General features: G+C 42.4%; 1 protein-coding gene across 1 annotated transcript in view; it reads right to left on the bottom strand.

The window, feature by feature from the left end:
• LRRTM4 (leucine rich repeat transmembrane neuronal 4) overlaps positions 1-22,847 on the bottom strand; it is a gene marked incomplete at both ends in the record, with an annotated part of 257,425 nt that extends 234,578 nt beyond the window's left edge. Inside the window, 2 exons of the mRNA XM_080634490.1 lie at positions 20,896-20,954; positions 22,675-22,847. Of these exons, the coding sequence (XP_080490616.1) occupies positions 20,896-20,954; positions 22,675-22,847 (232 nt within the window). The remainder of the gene's footprint in view (positions 1-20,895; positions 20,955-22,674) is intronic.
• Between the last annotated feature and the right edge of the window lie 258 nt (positions 22,848-23,105).

The following is a 23,105-nucleotide window of genomic DNA, read 5'->3' as shown; positions in this document are numbered from 1 at the left end:
CCCTTCAGATACTGGAAGGCCGCTTGCTTCCCACCCACCCCAAGCCTATTTAAATAGATTCAAGACCAAGACCAGAAGACAGAAATGGTGGTTGTGAAATGCTCCTGCATCAGTTAGTGAGGTGGGACATGCCCTCTTGATTGAAAACTTCTGCAATCCAGAGTTCAAGTCACACCATCATAGTGAAGAACCCCACAGAACCAAGACAAGTTCCGCACTGATTGAGTCAGCCCACGTGATGTGCTTTAGCAAAACTGCCCATGGAGGTTGAGTGCTAAAAACCCAGGTTACATACAAGAGGACAATTTCACATTAGGGTGACGTGGCCTGATGGCAATTTTGCAATTAAATTAGTCACAAACAAGTTCTATTTTTTAATACATTCTAGCACTACATTTAGCAATGTATAGTGCCCAAAACCTAACCCCAAGATAGAACAATTCCTACATTTTTATACTGGGTTTTTTTTCAGTAATCATACACATTTCTGCATCAGTACAGTGAATTTCAGCAGTTGCAAGCTCTGGATGTGGTGCTAAGTGTAAGAGCAGAGAAGTGCTGTATTTCATGTAAGCACTGCTCCATTTTCATCGTAGTGCATATAGAACAGACTAATACAGCTCTTTCGTTTATGAACTAATCCTGTTGCTGCTAATAGGATTAGCATCAAGAACAGATGCAGAGGAATTCATGGTGCATTCCTTTCAGACACAAAACTACGCATAGTGGTTATTCTAACAGTAACAGAGAAGATAAATCAATGTCTGTAGTTAACTTAAGCACAATCAAACCTGCAACATGCCTCTTTCATTCTAGGTCTCATTCTAAGCAGACAGAATGCTAGTGCAGGGACAAAGCAGATGCACCCATTGTCACACACAATGGCAAAACCTGAAGGCTAAAGTGTTCCGTAAGAAATGATGCTTTTTTAAAAAAGAAAGTACTTTTTAAGGTATTTTTGGACTGTAGTTTTGGAGATGATAATACCTTTGCTGGAGACTGTCTCCAGGCTGCTTAAAAAACACCCTGCCTTGAAATGACATTTCCATTACAGAATGTATTAGAATCCCTGTGTCACTCGTGGGTGCAGTCCACTCTCTGAAATCCTCCTGTCCTGTTCAATGAGAACTGTTGCCCAGTAGACTTGACTGATGCATTTCTAAGAAACTAAACCCACAAAGACAGAAATCACCATTTTCAGAGATTTCCATTTTTGCCAGCTGTAGCCACACAAATCAAGAGAACTGCCCAGATTTCCCCTTCCAAAAACTGGGTTTCTCAGGTGAGCGCAGCATTGATTTCATTCTAATTCACTGTTTCTCCCATGCTAAACATGACTGTGCTGTTTGACTGCAAAAAACTGACACACAGGTTTTAATTATGAAACATGGCAGGACTTAGACACATTCATTAGTAAAGAATCTCTCTCTCTCAAACATATTCTGAAGTGCAGAGGTGATGCTTTACATGTAGTAGTAAATAAGGAGGTAAAGCCCAGCAGTGTCAGGCTTATGGTTGCTGTATCAGGTCCTAATGCATTCCCTCTGGTTTAGATTCTGGGGTTCTATGATTATACTATAAATAAAAACTACAATTATAAATGTATGAGAAATCAACGTTGATCTTAATGTGCAATGTGTGTACTAACAGAAACAATGAAAGCAAGGAGCACAGAGCTGGAAGAGGTATTTCATATGGATAATCCACATTCTAATAGAAAACTCCCTTTCAGTTTTATGATAAACCAGGTAGAGGGTACAGAAAGAAGCAATAACTTTGATTCTTTCTTTACTGTAATCTCCCATTTTACACAACAATGCCTCAGGAGGGTGAGCCAGCCAGACATGCTGTCAACAAATGCAAATTGAGATCAAGTTATCTCTCAGGGAATTTGAATTCACATACAAATCCTGTAAATTGGAACCACAATCTCAAGTTATTAGGGCATTTGTAGTAAAGAAGTAATAAATAATACTTGGTATTTCCAGCATGCTCCTCACTGAACAAGCTTAGTGATACATTACATGAATTTTAATTTATTAAGCCTTCCATGGGTAGAGTATTACACGTGTTTTATTACTTAAATCAGATTGACCATTGCTAATTACATTAAATAACAGCATAGAGGACCTGTTTGGACAAGTCCAGGACTGTCCATGTAATAATACATGACAGCCCTCTGAAGACCCTGAGATTTAAATACTGAAGAGACAGGAGATGAAATAATCCATTGCCCTTATTTCAATGGAGAACTGACAGGCAGAGATAGAGGATGAGATTCTAAAGATATAATATTGTAATACAATGAATATGAATTTGAGTTCTAACATATCATGTAGGGTTGTAGTAAGTCAGACTTTCAAAAGTACCGAGCAAACACCAAGTTCAATAAATGCCCAGCAATCCCAGTCTGAAAAATCAGACCATGTATTTCAGGCTTCCTATGAAGGCTCCTATTTTCCCTTCTTCAACCAAGTGCCATGTCAGAAGCAAGGCTGCCTGTCTGTCACATAGTGTTGTGAGTGACAGCTTGTCAATCTCATCTCCATTGCTGCCTGCAGAACCCAATGCCTCCACTTCAGCCCTTTAATAGTGAGAAACTCTGCACAGGTAGAACCTGTGAGTAAGGGATGACCCACTTCAGATTTACCTCCCACACAAAGTGAGGAACAGCTCAATACACAACAGAGCTCTGATTTACAAAAATACTGGCCCAGGGAACTGCAGTGATAGGACAAGGGCTGATGGGTTTAAACTGAAACGGGAAGTTCAGGTTAGATCTAAGGCAAATCTTCCCTGTGAGGGTGCTGAGGCGCTGGCACAGGGTGCCCAGAGAAGCTGTGGCTGCCCCATCCCTGGCAGTGTTCAAGGCCAGGTTGGACACAGGGGCTTGGAGCAAGCTGCTCCAGTGGAAGGTGTCCCTGCCCATGGAACTGGATGATCTTATGGTCCTTTCCAACTCAAACCAGTCTATGATTGTGTGATTCATCTCCTATACACTCCTTGTTAAAATTCCAATCATTTGTTTCAAAGCACGAGCTTTGTGGGAAGTTGGCTTCTTATGCATTGAGATTTTGATTCAAAGCTGTATTTTACTCTCTTGAGGGATGCCACACGTGCTCATTTTTCAGTTATTAATATTTGCTAACAGTTCAATCTCTGCAAGATCAAAGACAGGATCTCTATTTAGGTCAGCCATATTTTTCCCAAAATGAACCAAACGAGAGTTTATGCACAGAGCTATTTTAAAATAATAATTAAAAATAAAATGTCTTTCAGGTCACTTTCATGCTCTGTCAGAAAAAAAAAAAGTAGTAAAAAAAAAATATTGAAAAGCCCATTGCAACAAGAACCATCCCAATACTGAAAAACAAACCAGGCACAGGCTAACAGATTTTATCTTGAATCAGCTCTATTAATACAAGTTGCCTCATCCCTGGCAGTGTTCAGGGATGGCCAGGCTGGACACAGGGGCTTGGAGCAAGCTGCTCCAGTGGAAGGTGCCCCTGCCCATGGCAGGGGTTGGAACTGAAGGAGCTTTAAGGTCCCTTCCAACCCAAAGCAGGCTGGGATTCCATGTATCTATGAAGCGTCAGACTAGACTTGCTGTTGTACTCTGATAAACCCAGCCTGAGTTCCTCTTCACACCTCCACTCATCATATGGATCTCCTCCCTGAAAGTCACTAGAAGAACTGCAGGGAATGAAGAACCCTTTCCCTCCCCACCTCAGCAGGTATCAAAACTCAGTTCCATCAATATCACCCATGAGGGTGAGAGGTTCCAAGTTTTTCTTCGCTGATAGCATATTGTTCATGGAGCCACCCTAACCCCACGTTAAATCCAGGAGAGTCAGTCCTTTAGAAGTGGTTTATCTGCAGGGACTCAGCTTTGATCTTAGTTTCAACTCTTTCAATCGTGTATGGCCAAGCGAACTGACCTGAGCTACTACTCAAGCCCAGATATGGTGCTGGGCACTTAATGTCTATGCAGGAACTAAGTCTCAATAAAACCAGCATTATTTTGGCATCTAAACAGCTTGTGGGCTCTATGAATGGGTACATTGTCTAACAAAGCCCTTGGATGATGAACCTTCATAAATCCACCAACATCTTCCTACTCCTCTTCTGTCCTATCCACTCATAGCACCCATTCAACTTTCACTTTTTGCATACCATTGCATAGAGTCCTAAAAACAGAGGGTATAACATACCTTTTCTACAGTATCCTTTTATAAGGATGTGTTTTCCAATCTTAAACATAGTCCTTGTCTATATACAGTTAACTCAACTCTTAACCACAGATTTTCTTTACTATTTTATTAGATTTACTAATTATTCACATAAAAGTTATACTAGGTAGTCTTTCTGATGGTGTAATGCTGTCCATTCATTATGCTGCAAAACTAATTAAAGGGAGCTAAATGATACAGGCTGCTGAAGGCAAAAAACAGGCATGCATTTTCCCAATAGTTATATTCTGCACCTACATCACAAATAAAACCCTAGAAACAATTTTTAATGCCGCATTTCATAATCAGAGAACACACTAACCCCATTTTGGGGGCGCAGCATCACCTCAAGTTTGCTGGGCACACGTTTTCTCTGGCATTGTAAACCTTAAGAGCAGCAGCACAAGGGAGAGTTGGCATAGCACAGAAAGCAATTTAGTAGATTATCATAGCGCTAAATTGCACCTCCCGAAAAGCATATGTGGACGTTCCAAAAATAATCTGACAGTTTATCAAAAGTGGCAGGCGCTGCCCTGGGTCATCAGCATAATGGTGAGGAAGACAGAAACCATCGATCACCGGTAGGATGGCCCAAGTGGAAAGCAAAAGGGAAGGAAAGGGATGGGGGGAAGGAAGAGCAGAAGAGGGCAGGGACTCATTAGCATGCCGTGCTGAGGCTGCCCAGCCGAGGTGGCTATGGAATACTAATAGATGGATACTAATGCAGCCAGGATCCAAGAAGGATCAATCTGAAGTGTCGTACCCCTTAAAGCCTTACCAAGCAACAAGGCTGCTGTCAACAAGCCGATTACCAAATACTTCATTACAGCATATCAAAGCATATGCAAAAAGATCAGGCTTTTTATTTCCCTGCTATTTATTCTCCCAACCATCTACTCCCTTCTGAGGTTTTTTTTCTTTACTGAGCAAAAGCACAAAAATTCCCTCTGCTTTGCATTATTTTAATTAAATGCAATTCTCCCCAATTGTCATTGCAGGAGGAAAATGGTAATGGGAGTTAACAACATAGAAAAGGAAGAGGCTTGGTTTGCTTTTTGATAAACATCAACAGCCAAGTGATTGTGCTTAGTAAACAGTAATACAGAAATGCTTTTAGGAGTGGAAAAGAATGCAGACATAATGAAAATATTTAATCTCCAACCCCAGATGATAACATCACAGTCATTACTTACACAAAGCTTAAGGCAAAGTGCTCTCAATATCACAGGTTCGTGTTCCAACACAGAGTTCAGAAGGTTTTTCCCCTCATTTTTGGTGATGTAGTGCTTCTCATGCTGGATGAGGAGGGTTCTATGCCCGGCCTGCTCGTCACAAAGCAGATCTGGAAATCCAGAGCCAGTAACAGGCACAATGAAGGCTCTTTGTATTTGTTCTATATATTTTTAAAAGCCCAAGCACCAACTGACTTGCCAAAGGCGACAAATTCTGTAGGAAAGCCAGAAGCTGCTGCCAGCCCTCCTGGATCTTTTTCCATTGCCACATGGTCCCTCTCCTTGCAAAGCCAAGTTCAGTTATTAAATGAAAAGGAAAGAAAACAGTTTCTTCTTTAAGGAGAATTACAAGAGGGATTACCATGTTATGTAGAAAGAGCTTTCCATAGATGCTGGCAATTGGGTTGCTTTCCTATAAGGAGACAAATGCCTGGTTTTGACATCTTGAAAAATCTTAGTATGAGCCTGTTTCCATTTATTTACATTTTTGAACAGCAAATTATTAGTTAATTAGTTAAATTATTATTAAATTATTATTTTAATTAGTTAAAGCCGTTAATTCCTTCCAGCAGCAAGAGATATCAACAGTGATTAAGGCACTTCTTCACGTGCTGCTGAGTGAGGGCATGTTGCAAAAGGTGGACACGAACAGCTGAGTAGTTTGCTGAAGTGACACCAGCAGGAACAGAATCCACAAGGCCCAGAATCATGGAATGGTTTGTGCTGGGAGGGACCTTAAAGCTCATCCAGTTCCAACCCCTGCCATGGGCAGGGACACCTTCCACTAGAGCAGCTTGCTCCAAGCCCCGTCCAGCCTGGCCTTGAACACTTCATTTCACTCTGTCACAGCATCACTAACAGGTCTAAGTGCTGTGAGAGAAGGAAAGCAGTGGTGAAGCTGAGAACTCACTTGAGTAGTTGCAGCCCAGAGCGCACCAGCTGGTGCTGCAGCTTTAAGACGCTGGGCTCAGAGACAGGGCATAGTCTGCAGAGCCAAATCTCACACAAGCTCCTTTTATTTTGTGTACTACTCACTGAGGGGGGAAGGAGAGCAACTGTGGCAGAAACAACGTGTGACATGAACACAAAACAAATGCCTGAATTTCAACTAAATTCCCTAAATTCACTGAACTTTATTGCAGAATACAGAAAGAGCAAAAGCGAAGGACAAGAAGGGTTTGTGTCCTCTGCTAATAGAACAAAAGAAACTAATACATCAGCTCCAGGATTTCCAGCAGTGATTTGTGTAGTGAATCCAGTCCAGAGTTCGCTTCCATAAATTAAATATCCCGATTAAATCTATTGACAGGGCAATTGTGAGTGTCAAACCAGGAGCGGACCCAAAGAAACAAACAGGGAAGCCTGCATCAGCAAACAGCACATACACTGAAAACAGGAACAAATAATGCAAACCACTACTGTAGCCCCTGAAAAGGTGTAAAGATTATCTAATGATCCAAGAGTTACTAACATTTACATGCCTAATACGTCTGAAAATTCAAGCAGCTTCCTGCAGATCCCTGTGGCACACCCTCTGATGTAAAACACTGCTTACAGATAATTATTGTTACTACTACAAACTTCATACATAATTCACAGTACTAAAGCATTTCAGGCTGTGAACAGTTCAGAAAACAAAACTGGGTAGTGGGTATCAAAGGCTTGTTTCACAATGTTTTGCAACAATTGATGAATAACTTCAAGTTTGGCTGCAGTAATGTATCCCCCCTCTGCTCTTTTATCAAGGAAGGGAGGCTTTGATTTGCACAGAGCCGCTCACAACACTGAACATGAAAATGAGAGCTCAGGAGCTTGGGATTTTCAGAGCCAGATGACCCGAGTTTGGGAGCTGCCTGAATTGAGACACTTCAATAGATCCTTTCCTCAGTGTAGTATGATGAAGCTGAAGGTCGCACAACTTCAGCAGAAGATGAATTCTAACCAGTGCCCTGGTAGTTGGTATCACTGCACAGACAAAAATATACCAGAATCACACTTATTATCAAACCATAGAATGGTCTGGGCTGGAACAGACCTTAAAGCTCATCCAGTTCCAACCCCTGCCACGGGCAGGGACCCCTTCCACTGGAGCAGCTTGCTCCAAGCCCCTGTGTCCAACCTGGCCTTGAACACTGCCAGGGATGGGGCAGCCACAGCTTCTCTGGGCACCCTGTGCCAGCGCCTCAGCACCCTCACAGGGAAGAGCTTCTGCCTAAGAGGTCCTCTCAGTCTCCCCTCTGGCAGGTTAAAGCCATTCCCCTTGGCCTGTCCCTACAGGCCTTTTTAAACAGGGTATCTAATGCCTTTATCATAAATTATTTTTCTTTGCCTTGAGAGGTGATTATTCTGTGAGGGTTTTACATTCCTTGGTAGCTTGAATTCATCCAGCACTCTCCTGGTGCTCTACAAATGCAGGGGATGGGGCACATCCTTAATGTGAGCGAATAAACTGGACCACAACGGTATCACAGGATTTTTTTAAAACTGATTTTGTTACTGGCACATACTTCATGGATATTTTTTATTATAATGGCAGGATGAATTAATTTAGGTTGGTTCATGTATTTAACATATTGCCAATGACTGCCCCTAGCTTCTAGCTAGGGTGTTGAAACTGTGTGTGCATTTGTATGTATTTGACAGAGGGAGCCAGGAAAAGGTGAGAAAATTCCCTCTAGTGACACCTGAGCATCGTCCTCCCAGGAGGAAACCACTCTAGTGTAACAAGAGAAAGCCCTGCAGTGAAGAAGGTAATAGCAGCATTTACTGAATCTGCTTGCTACATTTTCTAGGCAAAAAATAAATAGTCTGTGACCTGAAGATCATCTTTTAAGCTGGTTAGCCTATAGACAGAGATGGAAACGGTAGCGTTGGAAAGGGTGTTTAGCCCCTACATGTGGCAACTTCCAGTTTGTTGGTCAGTCCAGAGAAAGAAATAAAGGCCCAGGGGTTTCTGCCTCCTGGACAAGATTAGGGTGCAGAATTGCTGAGCAGAATCCTTTTCTCCTATGGACAGTGGGAGGGATGGGTAAGGCTAAGAAGCTGGCCACAGATGAAAGCCCCCTAGAAAGACAGAGGCTTTGTTAAAACCTGTGACCTCTTTAGCTCTGAAGACAGTTGCAGACAGAAAAGGTCCTTTGGATCTTTTAGTGCATTCTCCCACCCTTTGTTTCTTCTCTTTCCTTCAAAGCAGCAATTTTTCTTTATGCCCTTCTTTTTTTTTCCTTCTCAGTTCTGCTCAGCAAAGACTCTCCCGAGAGCCAGGGCAGAGTTGACTTGGCACACGCAGCCAGGATGATGGCTCCGTGTCTGCACGACTGTCCAGGATAAACTGCTGTATTCATATTTCAAATGATTTCCTAAAGCAGTGTGCACTGTGGCAGGGATCCAGGGAACAAGGTTTTCCTGGTGCAATCTGCCTTCTCTTTTTAATGTGCAGATATAAACAGTTTATTTTTAAATCTGTTATGAGGAAAGAGCAATGTTTGTGTTAATGGAAAATCCTGACACCCTTCTTTTGGCCTAACACCAGGTTTGTTTCTACTTCTCTGGAATTATACCAACTTTTAATGAGTGTAGAGCTGGAGAATCTAGCCCTGTTGTTTTACAGCTATGTCACTGTAAATCTCTTCAGAGTGGGAGTATCTTTATTAGTTAGAACTTCACTGAGTGAAATCTCTTTACCAGACAGGTTTAATTTAGAGTTGCAAAGCAGGTTTTTGTTATGTTGCCCTAAGAGCCTGTCCAGTATGAGACCTGAGGCTCTGGTCTGCCTCAAAGCAGATGCCAGGTTTTCGTTGTTTGGGGTGTTTTTTCCCCTGAGTCAGTGTTGAATGGGGATAAAAGTGAGATCATGTCCTCTTCTGAGAAAGTGGTTTATCTCCAGGACAGAAATGCAAATTATTGTCAGGTGAACTATGTTTTTATATCCGTATCTATCTATATATATACACATAAATGCACACACACACACATATATATATATACTCTGCTAGGAAGAAAAGAAACTTCGCAGCACAGAGTAGTTGATGATTTAGTCTGACCCCCATGCTCAAAGGAGGGTCAACCAGAGCAGCTCACTCAGGTCTCAGGTCTGTGTTCAGTTGGGTTTGGAATATCTCAATATCTTTATCTTTATGTGTGACACCCCCATGGCAAAAACCAGTTTCTCTTCTGTTTAAATAGGATTTCCTGTATTTCACTCAGCATCTGTTGTCTCTTGACGTGTCACTGCATAGAGAAGGGCCTGCCTTGGTCTTCCACAGTCCCTACCCTCAGACATTGATTCACATTGATAGTATTTCTTCTTCCCCATCTCAAGGCTAAATAATTCCAGCTCTCAGCCTCTGCTTGCATGTATATTCATGTAAGTTCTTGGGTATCATGCACATTCCTCTCTAGCTTGCATTCATAAGTAGGGATATGGAACTAGAGCCCTCAGAAGACCAGGACACAGGCACTGGTAGGACAGAAGCATGAGACAAAGATGTGTGAACAGTCTTTTTCTGCAGACTGCTTCTAGAGTGGGAGACTTCTCTAGCAAGAATATATTTGCCAAAACTCCTAGAGCTGCCTTTTCTAATGCTCGTTTCTATTTCTTATTTCTAATGAAAAGAGCAGAGAATGCTGACACTAAGTGTGTTTGAAAACCAGCGACAGCTACCTTAAAGCCTGACTCAATAGCTGTTGAACTTGGCAAACTCTTTCACTTTGACTCTGTTTGGCTTCTGGAAGCATTGAAAAAGTGTCGTACATGTAACTAGATGAGTCATTTCATAAAACCACATGGCGAGCTGGGCCTCAAAGGCAGTTATTACCCTGTTCGATCAGTTTTACCAGAATGATACTACTGTAGGAGTTGTCTGGTTTAAGTGATTCTGAACTTTAACATTAAACTTATTCTTGGGATGGGCTTTATCTTGCTTCTTCTGGCTTTAGTGACTCCAAAGCAGTTGATTCTCTCACTGCAAGATCCCTCAGGTCCAAATCCTGGCTGTGAAATGTCCCATTTATATTACTCCTACCAGAATTTGCAACGACAAGTGAATAAGATTGTTGTGACAGCTCTGAGTATGTTTTCATTGTGGAAAATTCCTACTTGCATACATTCATAGGCAGATGTTTACCTAATGTACACCTTTACATAATACACATTTTGAATCATGCGGTTAATCCCTCAGAGGGATGAATTTTCTTAACCCTTTCAAGTATCTAAGGCTAAAAGGCAGAAAATGACGTCCATTTATTCCAGTTGGAGTCTGGACAATTGTACAGGGCTCAGTGAAATGAACTGTGAAGCGTATCTGCATGGAGGAATTATATCTGAAACCTGAATTCTGCCAGGGAAGACTCACAGTTTCGCAATGCACTGTTTCCAAAAGCCCTGAAATCTGTTGGCTGAACTATGTCCAGGATTTATCAGTAGTCTAATGCTCAAAGGCAGTTTTTGACCCGGTCCTGAAAAAGGCCTAAGTATCAGTGCTAAGACACTCCTGAATTCCTATCTCCCTGATTACTTCCTGTTGCAGACTACACAGTTTCTAGCTACCAGAACCGTGGCACTTTCCTGTGCTACTTTATATTCAGGAACTGAACAGGCATAGGGTGTTTGTTGTGCTGTTTGCCCTGCTAGAGCCTGGACCCTGGAGGGCTCATGAAGCAGCACAAAAGCAGGTACTTCTCGCTTCCTAATCTGATGAAAAGAGAGCACAGTCTGAACTGCAGCATTGCCCAAATGAGCAAAAACCAAGGAAGGCTGCAGACAGGAACAAAGCATTCCCCCATCTCCTAAACACCAGTGTTTCTCTCAGCCAGTTGATTTAATGAAGGCAATCACCTTGCCACTCCAATTATCTCTGTGGTACCCAGAGGGCACATAAAGTAGACCTCTGATTTTTAAGAGGAAGAGAGTACCCTGGTGCTAGCATGCCTGTTAGTCCATCCTGATGCACATCTTATCAGAGGAAAGCAGTTGGAGGTTGCCCTGATAACACAAGCAGGTTCCTGGCATATGGCAAAGGGCTATTTTTTTATTATTTACTCAATTAATGGAGAGGAAACATTGATTGTCTTTGATTAGAATTAATGGTTCATTAGCCGGGGCTGTCATCACTGGTAGCACTGTGGATCTGGATGGTGAAGTTGATGAATTATTCTGCCTAGAAGAATAATAGTGGGGATAGGGATTCAGAGGGAAATACTGAGTCTGAGTAGGGAATGGCTTCTGAGGGCACTGCTCTCGCTCCAGGTGTAAATCGGTGTGTTTCATGAACAGCAATGCTTGTGGCAGATGTTACTGCCTGCACTGTCTTCCTACAACACTACTTCCTGTTACTGCTCCACAGACAGAGTTCCCCAATCCCCAAGTCTGCTGACAGAGCTACTTGTGAGTAGGTTGTTCCCAGGTTGGGGTTAGGTGAGGAGGAGGAGGTGGTGCCACAACTCAGATCCAGAGGGCTTTTTACCTAACACGTAGTTATCCCATTGCTGTTGGGTGGTTTCATAACTCAGTTACTCCCTGTCATAATTTACCATGTGTAAGAGGGGATTTGGAGCGTGTATTTTTATTCAGCTACCTTTGTGGACTTGGGGAGTCTTTAACATCTTGAAGCAGGAACTGCCTCTTCACACTGCACTATAATAGAAGTTGTGGGTCCCTGTGCAGAGAAAGGGGTCACTCAGGAGCTCCACAAACTCTGCTGACACGGACCAGAGCAAGGTCTGCAATCAGACCTGTACTGAGGAGTCTGTTTCACAACCAACCAAAGGCTGTTCTAAGGAGGGGTTTAGGTTTGGGAGTTATTTCTACCTGGGAAACCAGCACGGTTGAGAAAACACAACCTGAAGGGCTTTTAGGGACACTGGAGAGAAAACCAGAACTCCCATGGCAAACAGACTAGCCTGCAGCGCGCCAGCATTCTGGATTAGCAGAGATGGCTTCGCCTTCTGTGCTGGGAAGTGCTGAGAGTGGGTACAGAGTTCATGCAACATGCATAGCTGGTCTCCGTGACAATGCAAACGTAATAATTTTCTTTCTAATACATATTCTCAGTATTAATAGCAAAGAAGCCAACAAACAAAAACTAATCCATCACTTTGTGTAAAATAGCCTATACAGACAAAACACCCCCACTGCTCCCTGTGCTGCTGCTCTTAGTTCTGTTTTATTGTTTCTATTTAATGAACTGGCAAATAAATTACAAAAACCCGTTTTATAAGGCAGTTACTTATTGATTCCATATTTTCAGCAACAGGTTCCTAGATTAATAAATCAGGGAGATGGAAAAGGCTGCTAATTTAATTACACAATTACATTGCTGTAGCATTTATTTTAAGGACATGACATAGCTAATGGATGTTTTCTTTTATTTATTTCAAGTCAGTGATCTTAATATTTGCAATTTTATTTTATTTCTTGCTTTAGGTATATCCTCTCCTTCCCCTTTTGTTTGTTTGCTCGTAGTTATAAAAAGTATTAAAAAAGCTTTGTTGACGGGGCTCACCCAGCTGCCTTCTTGTGCAGATCTCACTGTGGTCACAAACTGCAAACTGGCTCTTGCTCTTAAAATGATTTCATTTAATGATGAGTGGAAAAAGTGGTGTAATGTTTCTGAATGAAGACTGAAAGAGCTGGGCTGGTTCAGCTGGAGAAGAGGAGGGCTCTGGGGACACCTTAGAGCAGCTCCAGCGCCTAAAGCGCTGCGAGAAATCTGGAGAGGGGCTTTGGACAAGGGCCTGTAGGGACAGGACAAGGGGAATGGCTTTAACCTGCCAGAGGGGAGACTGAGAGGAGCTCTTAGGCAGAAGCTCTTTCCTGTGAGGGTGCTGAGGCGCTGGCACAGGGTGCCCAGAGAAGCTGTGGCTGCCCCATCCCTGGCAGTGTTCAAGGCCAGGTTGGACACAGGGGCTTGGAGCAAGCTGCTCCAGTGGAAGGTGTCCCTGCCTGTGGCAGGGGTTGGAGCTGGAGGAGCTTTAAGGACCCCTCCAAACCATTCCATAGTTCTATGATTCCATGAAAATTCCTTTCTAAACTCAAAACTCTTTATAGGAAAGCATTCCATTCTAAAGCAGCAGAAAATTTGCTGTTTCCTCAACAAAACAAAGGAATCAGAACTTAGTACTATGTTATTAATACGCTGAAAGTCCCACATTGACACATCCATATGCTCCATGCTCTCCTGGATATCCAGCAACCAGACTAAGCACGTCTCAGCCGGAGTCTAAAAATGCACTTGACTGAAACAAAGGGAAGATGTTGCATGGCCATGTGTGTGAACATGATAAATGAGATTTGACAGGTTTTAGCAAAACCCTTCTTAAACTATTGTTAAATAACCAAGACCCAGTTAAACAGTGAAAGTGCTCTTGTGCTAAAGAAATGAGAATTGTTCAGGTTTTCAGGCTGTCCTGAGGATTTCTCAAATAAAAGCTTCTAATAAACATGAGCTATTTCTTCTCCTATTCAATGTGTAAATATGTTTTTCTACTTTTGCCTAATTTTTACTTTTCAAAGATGATCTCAATGTCATTTTACTGAATGAAGCCCTCCTGTGTTGAAACTGTAAGACAAGCAGGACCACACAGCAGTACCTCAGGTAACACTGGCTCACGCTATTCAAACTCATATTGCATGTGACCTTTTCCGTCTTTCCAGACTCATTTATTTTTGGACACTTTCAGATCATGTCAGGATTTGCAGGCATTAGAGGGTGAAGGATCAGAATAAATGCTGATTACAGAGAACAAAAGATCCATGCTTATAAAGAGAGCAAATATCAATTTCATAATGGAAACAAATCTGAAGCAGCTAAAGCAAATCAAAAGCACCTACTCTCCATTCCACATACCATTTCTCTTACACTCACCACAACATGTTCTCATGGGTTTTGCTGTTTGCTTTCTTGAGTTTGAATATTTTACAAAGCACTTTTAGTCTCTTTGATACTAAAATGGAACCAAAACCAGATACGGTTTAACCGAGTCTTGCTGGTTTGATACACAATATTTCTTATTGGAGACTAAGAAATAGGGACGAGCAGTAGAAGCCAATAAGAGAAACAAATGTAATTTAGTGTCTGATAGAGGGAAAGGATTTGCCTTGTGAGTCCATCTATCTGAAATTCACCATCTTCAGCATTCCCTTTAGGATTAATCTGACTCAGCTGCCTGGAGGCAGGAACACTTGACATTTTATGCCAGTATTATACCAAATGTGACTACAGCAGACTATTGTCCAACAGTTGCAGACAGATATATTAAGCATCAACATTATTTTTCCCATTGCTAGCTATCACTCCTAGTCACATTCCTGTAATACCTCTATTACTGCAGTGCTGAACGGTAAAGTGTAGCAAAGACTACTCTGTTGAGCTGTAGGCAATTCTTTTCATTTCACTCTGCTCATGTGTGCTCATTTCAGAAAAGCTCATTTTTTTGCCTATTTAACTTGCATATTAATCTCCATTGAACTATACAAAATGAATTTCAATCTTGATGGAGGAAAAAAGGGACGATGGCTTTTGATTTGCACCCGTCTTGATTTTCATCAATCAACTTTTCTGCTTAAGTACACTTTAATCAAAAAAAAAAATCCCAGATGGCTCCTAAGATCTATCACAGCATCATTGAAATAGCAAATACCACACCTCAGCTACCATATAGAGCTGGTCATGTAACTAACTTAACCATCTAATATAGATAGATAGATAGATAGATAGATAGATAGATAGACAGATAGATGATAGATAGATAGATAGATATAAAAGCAAAGAAAAAAACCCCATCAAAACAAAAAAAACCAAACCTGCAATTCCTTCTACCTCTGAGGGAAGCCACAGCCTTGTTCCTCATGGCTTGTGTACAGACATCTCACTTGATTCAGCTGTGTCCTCAGCAGAAGGACACCCCAACTCCCCTTCCAAGGCGAGGAGGCCTCCACGTTCCTCATCGACCTCCATGATGAATCCAGAACATCCATCCCTCAAACAGACATTGCCTCAGTAGCATTTCAGATGAAAAGAGCCCTGGTTTCAAGCAGCATGATGCAGAATTATCGCAGATCATATAGAATCACAGAATCCCAGAATAGTTTGGGTTGGAAAGGACCTTAAAGCTCATCCAGTTCCACCCCCTTGCCATGGGCAGGGACACTTTTCACTACAGCAGGTTACTCCAACCTGGCCTTGAACACTGCCAGGGATGGGGCAGCCACAGCTTCTCTGGGCACCCTGTGCCAGCGCCTCAGCACCCTCACAGGGAAGAGCTTCTGCCTAAGAGCTCATCTCAGTCTTCCCTCTGGCAGGTTAAAGCCATTCCCCTTGTCCTGTCCCTACAGGCCCTTGTCCAAAGCCCCTCTCCAGAGGGTCAAAGCCACAAAGCTGCGGCTAGTCTGCAGCGAAATAATTACATAGAGACAGTTAATCCCACACAGAAAGTGAAATAAAACTTATTTGCACGAAGTACAAGTGTAAGATGCTTCTGTGTTACAGATTATGCTCAGTTATGTTAAACATTAGTATGCTGTAGTGGCTTTCATAGTGACGTGTATTCAATACCATCAAATTCTGGTCCATGTTATAATATAGGTACACACATTGCTGTACAAATTTAAGATACTGCTAACTCAAGACCTTTTCCAAAGCTCAATGGAGTCCTTGAGTGCCTTCGTTCTGCCAGTCCATGGGGTTGAGTCATTACAGATCATTAGGAATCCAAACTGGCAGTTTCAGTGGTGCCCAGGGGACTCAGGCACTCAGCTGCCATTAAGTTTCAATTTAACTTAGTTATCTAAGATCCCACTGAGAGCTGGAAAACACCAGCATAAACAAGATCCAGGGTAAGCTGCAGTACACAAGACCTGAATATAGAATAAACAACCTTACATAGTACTGCTGCTTCATGTTTCAGAAGTGTCTTGTCAACATATATGGGCTGTTAAAATCTACCAGCAAGTCCCCAGTGTAGTAGTTTTAGCTGGGATAGAGTTAACTTCCCACTGCCTACCAGGGTTAAACCACAACACCCAAATTATCCAGTTGTCTGTATGTTCTTCAGCCTAATTCATGGTATTAGAACAACTCAGATCATTTGCTTTCCCTTCGCTGCCTGGAAAAAGCATTGGTAAGCCAGGAGACTGTCTCTACTCAGTAACAATAAGCTACAGGAAAGGTTTTGTCAATGGTCCCCTTGTTAATATTTAAGTTTACTACGGAGAATTTCTATTTTAAAAAGAAAACCATATAAAATTGACTGAAAATGTAAGGTTAAAAGAACCAGAATGAAACAAACAATATACTGCTGCTACAAATGCTGGTCCTTATGCCATAAGACTGCTCACATGTCAAGATGTTTTGTGCAGAGGTTATAGATGGAACAGATCTATAGCTAAAGACAAACATGCCTTGGGACCCATTGATTTTCATATTAGGACTGGCTGAAGATTCGAAAGGACCATCGAGTGCACACAGATGCACAGGCACATACAAATCCTCCTCCTGAGGGCAACACCGATTGCCAGGAAGGATAATAACAGCAGCAGAAATCCTGCCTCTCTGAGTGTTATACACAGAGAAAACAAACTGGCAAGGTGTCTGGAATATGTTGTGGAGGTAAGAACTCGGACACCATGTCCCACAAATTAATGTTAACACTCAACGCATGCAAATGAACAAGGAAAGAAAAACCCTTTATAATCTGTATTTATCATTTTCTAGACCTAATCTGCAATCCCAACCTTCCAGTTTGAGATTTGTCCCTGACGGTACCTTTGGTGACAGCTCCCCCTCCTGCTTGTGCCCACATGTCCTTCCAACAATGGTCAGAATGTCCTTCAACTTCCACAGTCCTTAACAAAAGGTGAAATAAAAGGTGAAACAAAAAGCAAAGTAATCAGGTGCCTTTAACCCCTTCTTAGCTATGGCAGAGATAGCAGCAGTAGTTCCCCCACCCTCCTGAAGAGCTCCAGAAAGACTGTTTCATGTTCTTCAGTGGCAACAAGCATGAGATAAACCTTTTATCGCCATAGTTCATCACGGTTTCCCCTCTTTTCCAGGAAAAGGATAACAAAATCATCAACTGCATCACAAAGGCCAATTCTGACAGAGGACCAGCACTTAACACTGCAAAAGCTGCAGACTCGCACTGCCCTGAAAGCACTCCTTTTGTTCTGGCAGGACCTAAACAAACCTGTAGCTGAGAGCAGGGTCTCTGCATCAGGTTCTGTAGGTACATGTCTACAGATCCATATCATGAAACCTGAACAGGAAAATCTAAACCAAAAGGTCTGTTTGGGGAAGGAAGCAAGGTACCAACTGTGGTTGCACTGCTGCTCACAAACTTCTGGTTTTCCCCAAGAAAGTAACAATTGGTTCTTTGTTGCTGGACTTCTTACAGAAGCATTAGAAGAAACATGGGAAGCAATATCTGAGTCAGCAGTCTGAATCAATTTTATTCACTTAATCTGAATAAAACATTGAAGATTCAGGTACAGAAAGGTAATAATTCACAAAGGTTATAGGAATTCTGTGCTGAGCTCTAAAGGTGTATTTTTCGGGTGAATAACAATCCCAAAGGACTGACCTCTCAGTAGTTTTTTGCCCAGCTACTGAAAATGAGAATTATTAAAGCTGGCACAGGAAAAGCTCATTCCAGCTCACTGTCCCCAACAGTTCTGCCCTCCCGTCTCTAGCAGCGAGTAAAAACCCACGTAATTAAAAGAATATGAGACCAGGGCACACACAAATTGTACTTTTTCTGCTACAGTCCAGTGATTTCAGCTCATTACTGGTGTAGGGACCTCCTGAGCCCCAGGTGAGCACGAGACCACTGCCTTAAACAACCAGGAAGAGCATCTGCAGTACGGGTCTGATCTGAACCAGCTCACACTGACCACAGAACCCAGACAGCCTCAGGTTTCACGGCATTGATCAGAAGGCAAATGAAAAACTCTTGCACTCTCAAGATGATCTCAATTCAAACTACTTTGATTATCATCTTTATAGCAGAGCCCATTACTTCTGCCACAAGCAAATAAAATCACTATTAATGCTGCATTATCCTTTACTATCACACAAAGCAAGTGTATCTCCCATCCGTTTCAAACACATGAAACATTTCTCATATTTGGCTTTTGTGATCCCCCTTGATATTTCCCATCTCAATTCCTCCCATACTACTATACGGAACTTGATCTATCTTTACACAGTACCATCAAAATATAGAGAAATGCTTTCTCTCACTTTACCATGAAAGAGCTCCTGTTTCTCAGCTTTATCTGCAGTATTAAACCTCTTTGTTTTAATTAGCACTACTGGATGATTCATGAAATCTCACGACAATAAATAGCTGTTCTTAACAGTTCTTCAGATAATTTGTGTCAGTGCATTGCTTTTTGAGACCTGTATCAACCAAGAGCGTTAACCTCCAAAGAAAATTCGCTTCACTTAAAGACTGCTCCCCACTAGTGATGAAGTCAAGTTGACTGTTCATCACGAGCATTAATGTGAGGATCTACACTCCTCTTAAAGCCCCGCCTGAAAGGATCTTTTGCACGTGGTCCTCAACATAAGAAGGACATGGAACTGTTGGAGCAACTCCAGAGGAGGCCACGAGGATGCTCAGGGGCTTGAGCAGCTCCCATATGGAGCCAGGCTGAGAACATTGGGGCTGTTCAGCCTGGAGAAGAGAAGCTGCGTGGAGACCTCAGAGCAGCTTCCAGTGTCTGAAGGGGGCTGGAGATGGAGATGATGGAGAGGGGCTCTTCATCAGAGACTGCAGTGATAGGACAAGGGGTGATGGGTTCAAACTGAAACAGGGGAAGTTCAGGTTGGAGATAAGGCAGAAGCTCTTCCCTGTGAGGGTGCTGAGGCGCTAGCACAGGGTGACCAGAGAAGCTGTGGCTGCCCCATCCCTGGCAGTGTTCAAAGCCCGGGTTGGACATAACCTTGGTCCTCACGATCTAGGGTGAGGTGTCTCTGCCCATGGCAGGGGGTTGGAACTTGACACAGTACAGTGTGGCCTAGAAGTATTCTCTGACACTATTAACTAACCACGGGGGAGGAAGGGTTTATGTGTCAGGATTTAGAACGCTGGAAAATAGACAGCTCTCCTGAGACAGCACCATCCATGGAGTTAAGCCTCACAATCTATTTAGGACTTTCTTTTGAACCTTAGTAAGGTTTTAAGCCTTATCTGATGAGCATAATGATATTAAACTGTTTTTCATTACCCATAAAAAATGAACAAAAAGGATAGAGCTGCTCATGTCTCAGGCTATTTGAAAGGAATCAATAGTCTGAATCCCTTAGTCTATCCTGCTCATAAAAAAACATTTTCTTTAAACTGAAAGGAATTACTTGGACATGAGAAACTAGTTTCACACAAAGTACCTTTGGAAATAAAAAATCCTAGGATTTAAGAAACAAATGTAAAACATGCTCTAGTATACAGAGATATAGGATACACATCTATATGGATGTCAGTACATATGCACATAATGCATTCATACATGTGTAGAACACACCGAACCACATTCACCAGACTGAAGGAGGTTTGGGGTCAAACACTCAGGTCACAAGCTGGGAAACTGAATAGAGCTAAACCAGGAAACAAGAAGCTTGAGGCATCAGGCAAACAAAAACTACTTCATATCTGAATACCTTGACAAAGACATCCTTAGCATTTAGCAAGTCCCCATTCACTGTGCTGCACTGTGCCTGCAGACACATAACCCAGCAGCAAGGTACTCGAGTGAGGAGCCACGCTCCAGAGCAGAGCTAACCGTGAATTTCCCAGCGCATTTCTTGTGTCAAAACCCATTGACTTGTTGACCTTTTCACAGGAATGCATTGTTTCAAGAAACAGTCATCATGAAGTTTATTCACACCTCACAGTTTCTGGTCAAAAATGCGAGAGAGAATGGTTGTAACAACCAGCGCCTACTTTTCAGACCACTTGCATCACTCTAAAACTAAAATCGACTCTTTAAAATACACACTGAATGATTAATATCATTCTTTGCATAAAGAATTTCTACATATTAAGATATTCAAATTGAAATCATCCTAAAATACAGAGGCTTAATCCTCCCATGGTTTAAATAAGGGCAATTCCTTTAAATTCAATGAAGCTTAGCCAATGTATAGCAACTAAGGATCAATCCTGGTGCCTCCAAGGCTTGCTTAACTCTGTGCACCTTTTCTATCACATAGTGCTCTTAGATGAATTAATGTTTCAGGTGTTATCACCTGTAAGATGTGGAGCATCAGAGCTGCAGGAATGGGATATTATTCTCTCCTTACTCTTGTGATCATTTCCCAGACTCAGAGTGAGCTCCCACTGTGAGGAGCAGCAGCATTTACTGTATTTACACATTCAGTTCTATGAACAAACACACAAAAGCATTCCTGAGGAGCAAACCTGTCCATAGGAGTCCTTACAACTGAATTCTGTAACTCCAAACACAATAGAATCCATGCAGCCATCTGCCTCCAGGAAGCTGAGGGGCATGGGGTATTCACGGAATATAAAGCAAACCTAAGTCTGCAAACACAGCTCAAGAACAGAAAGGAAAAAAGGAATCTTCACCCCAAGTCTTTGTTACTGGAAACATCAAAGATGATGAATTTTGGAGCCATGAGAAAAACAACAGTATATGCAACTATACTGCTATTTTTATCCTGTATCCAGTATTAGGGGATGGGGTTGAGGAGAGGAGTAACTGTCAATATTGATTACTGAAAAGTTCATCAAGGCAGGTATCCAAAACCTGGCTGTCATCATTAGTATCACGCCTTTCTTGTTACAGCTGTGAAAGTAACTCTGGGACATCTGTACTGTTTTTAAAGGATTTTAATCCTTATTGCTTCCATCTTTGCTTTATTCTGGCATATTGTCTCATAGCAAAGCGAAAGCACCATGTCGTTCGGAGGCTGGCATATTAAATCCTCATATGCAGCTACTGGAGACAGATTTATAAAGTAATTAAGTATAACAATCTCCTAAGCACTGGTTATGTCTGATGACTCTCATATCAACCAGCTAAGTCATTCCAATGGATAAAACCCTCACACTTATTCAATACGATGTTTGCAGAATAAGGCCAAAATGCTTTTCTCTCTAATGTAAATCAACCCGTGCGCAAACACCTTGCGCAAACACCTCCCCAAGTTATTAAATAACCTGACTTTTAAAAAAGAAAGCTCAGAATCATTGATACATTCTTCTTTCTTTCCCTTCTCTATTCCTCTAGGCACTTAATGGTTTGCTTCTGCTTCTAATTCAACTAAAACTAAGTTGCTTAAGACAGCAAGAATCGCCACCTTTCCCCTTATTGAACTGTAATATTCTGCTACACTGGGGATGAGGTTTGCACAAAGAGCAGCTAAAACTGCTCTTATTCTTGTCTTCATTTTTCAGTTTCCTTCAGTCTCTTGCATGCCTGGTCCTATGTCTAGCACATACTTTCTACACTGTCAGTCACGTCAATCTGCGTGTTCCTCACAAAAATTCCATAACAATCTGTATCTAAGAACCTATTTCATAGAATCATAGAATCATAGAATAGTTAGGGTTGGAAAGGACCTTAAGATCATGCAGTTCCAACCCCCCTGCCATGGGCAGGGACACCTCACACTAAACCATGCCACCCTAGGCCTCATCCAACCTGGCCTTGAACACCTCCAGGGATGGAGCCTACTGCAATTTTATTATAAACAGGCAGAAGCTATAAATGTCCTTTAACTGCTGAGCAAACACCTCAAACTTTTTTTTCAGTTGTTTTTCCATCAATACAGACCATCAAAGAACAGTCTTTCATGATTCCCTCTTATAAACTTTGATTGTCTACGATCTATTTCCAATTGGAAAAAATTGCCTTCCCTTGAGAACCCAGCTCCTGAATCGTACTGGTGTGGGTGCCTTTATGTTCAAGAGACTTCTGAAAGTCCTACATTTAAAATGGCCTCATCTTCTAAAGCTGCACTGACAGCACCCATGCCACTGAATAACCCCATCTGCTGAGGCAGCTGAAGCCTGACACTGGGATCGCACTGGCTGCACTGAGGAGAGAACGTTTGGAATTGCTTCCAAAATGTTATTGTGCTCAGGGGCTCCAGGCACACCATTAGTATTGATTAACTGTGTGTTGGCTTTGTTTGGCAAGGTTCTGTTGAAGCTACAGGGGTGGCAGCCCATGGTAAGGCAAACTGTGCCCTCACAGCCCATAGAGGTCCATGGTGGAGCAGATATCCATCTGCAGCACACGAAGGTCCATGGTGGAGCAGATATCCATCTGCAGCACACGGAGGTCCATGGTGGAGCAGATATCCATCTGCAGCACACGGAGGTCCATGGTGGAGCAGATATCCATCTGCAGCACACGGAGGTCCATGGTGGAGCAGATATCCATCTGCAGCACACAGAGGTCCATGGTGGAGCAGATATCCATCTGCAGCACATGGAGGTCCATGGTGGAGCAGATATCCATCTGCAGCACACGGAGGTCCATGGTGGAGCAGATATCCATCTGCAGCACACAGAGGTCCATGGTGGAGCAGATATCCATCTGCAGCACACGGAGGTCCATGGTGGAGCAGATATCCATCTGCAGCACATGGAGGTCCATGGTGGAGCAGATATCCATCTGCAG

This window comes from Psittacula echo (genome assembly GCF_963264785.1).
Source record: "Psittacula echo genome assembly, chromosome: 25".
NCBI lineage: Eukaryota > Metazoa > Chordata > Aves > Psittaciformes > Psittacidae > Psittacula > Psittacula echo.
Note: the sequence above shows the minus strand (reverse complement) of the source record. Positions and strands in the feature narration are given on the sequence as shown.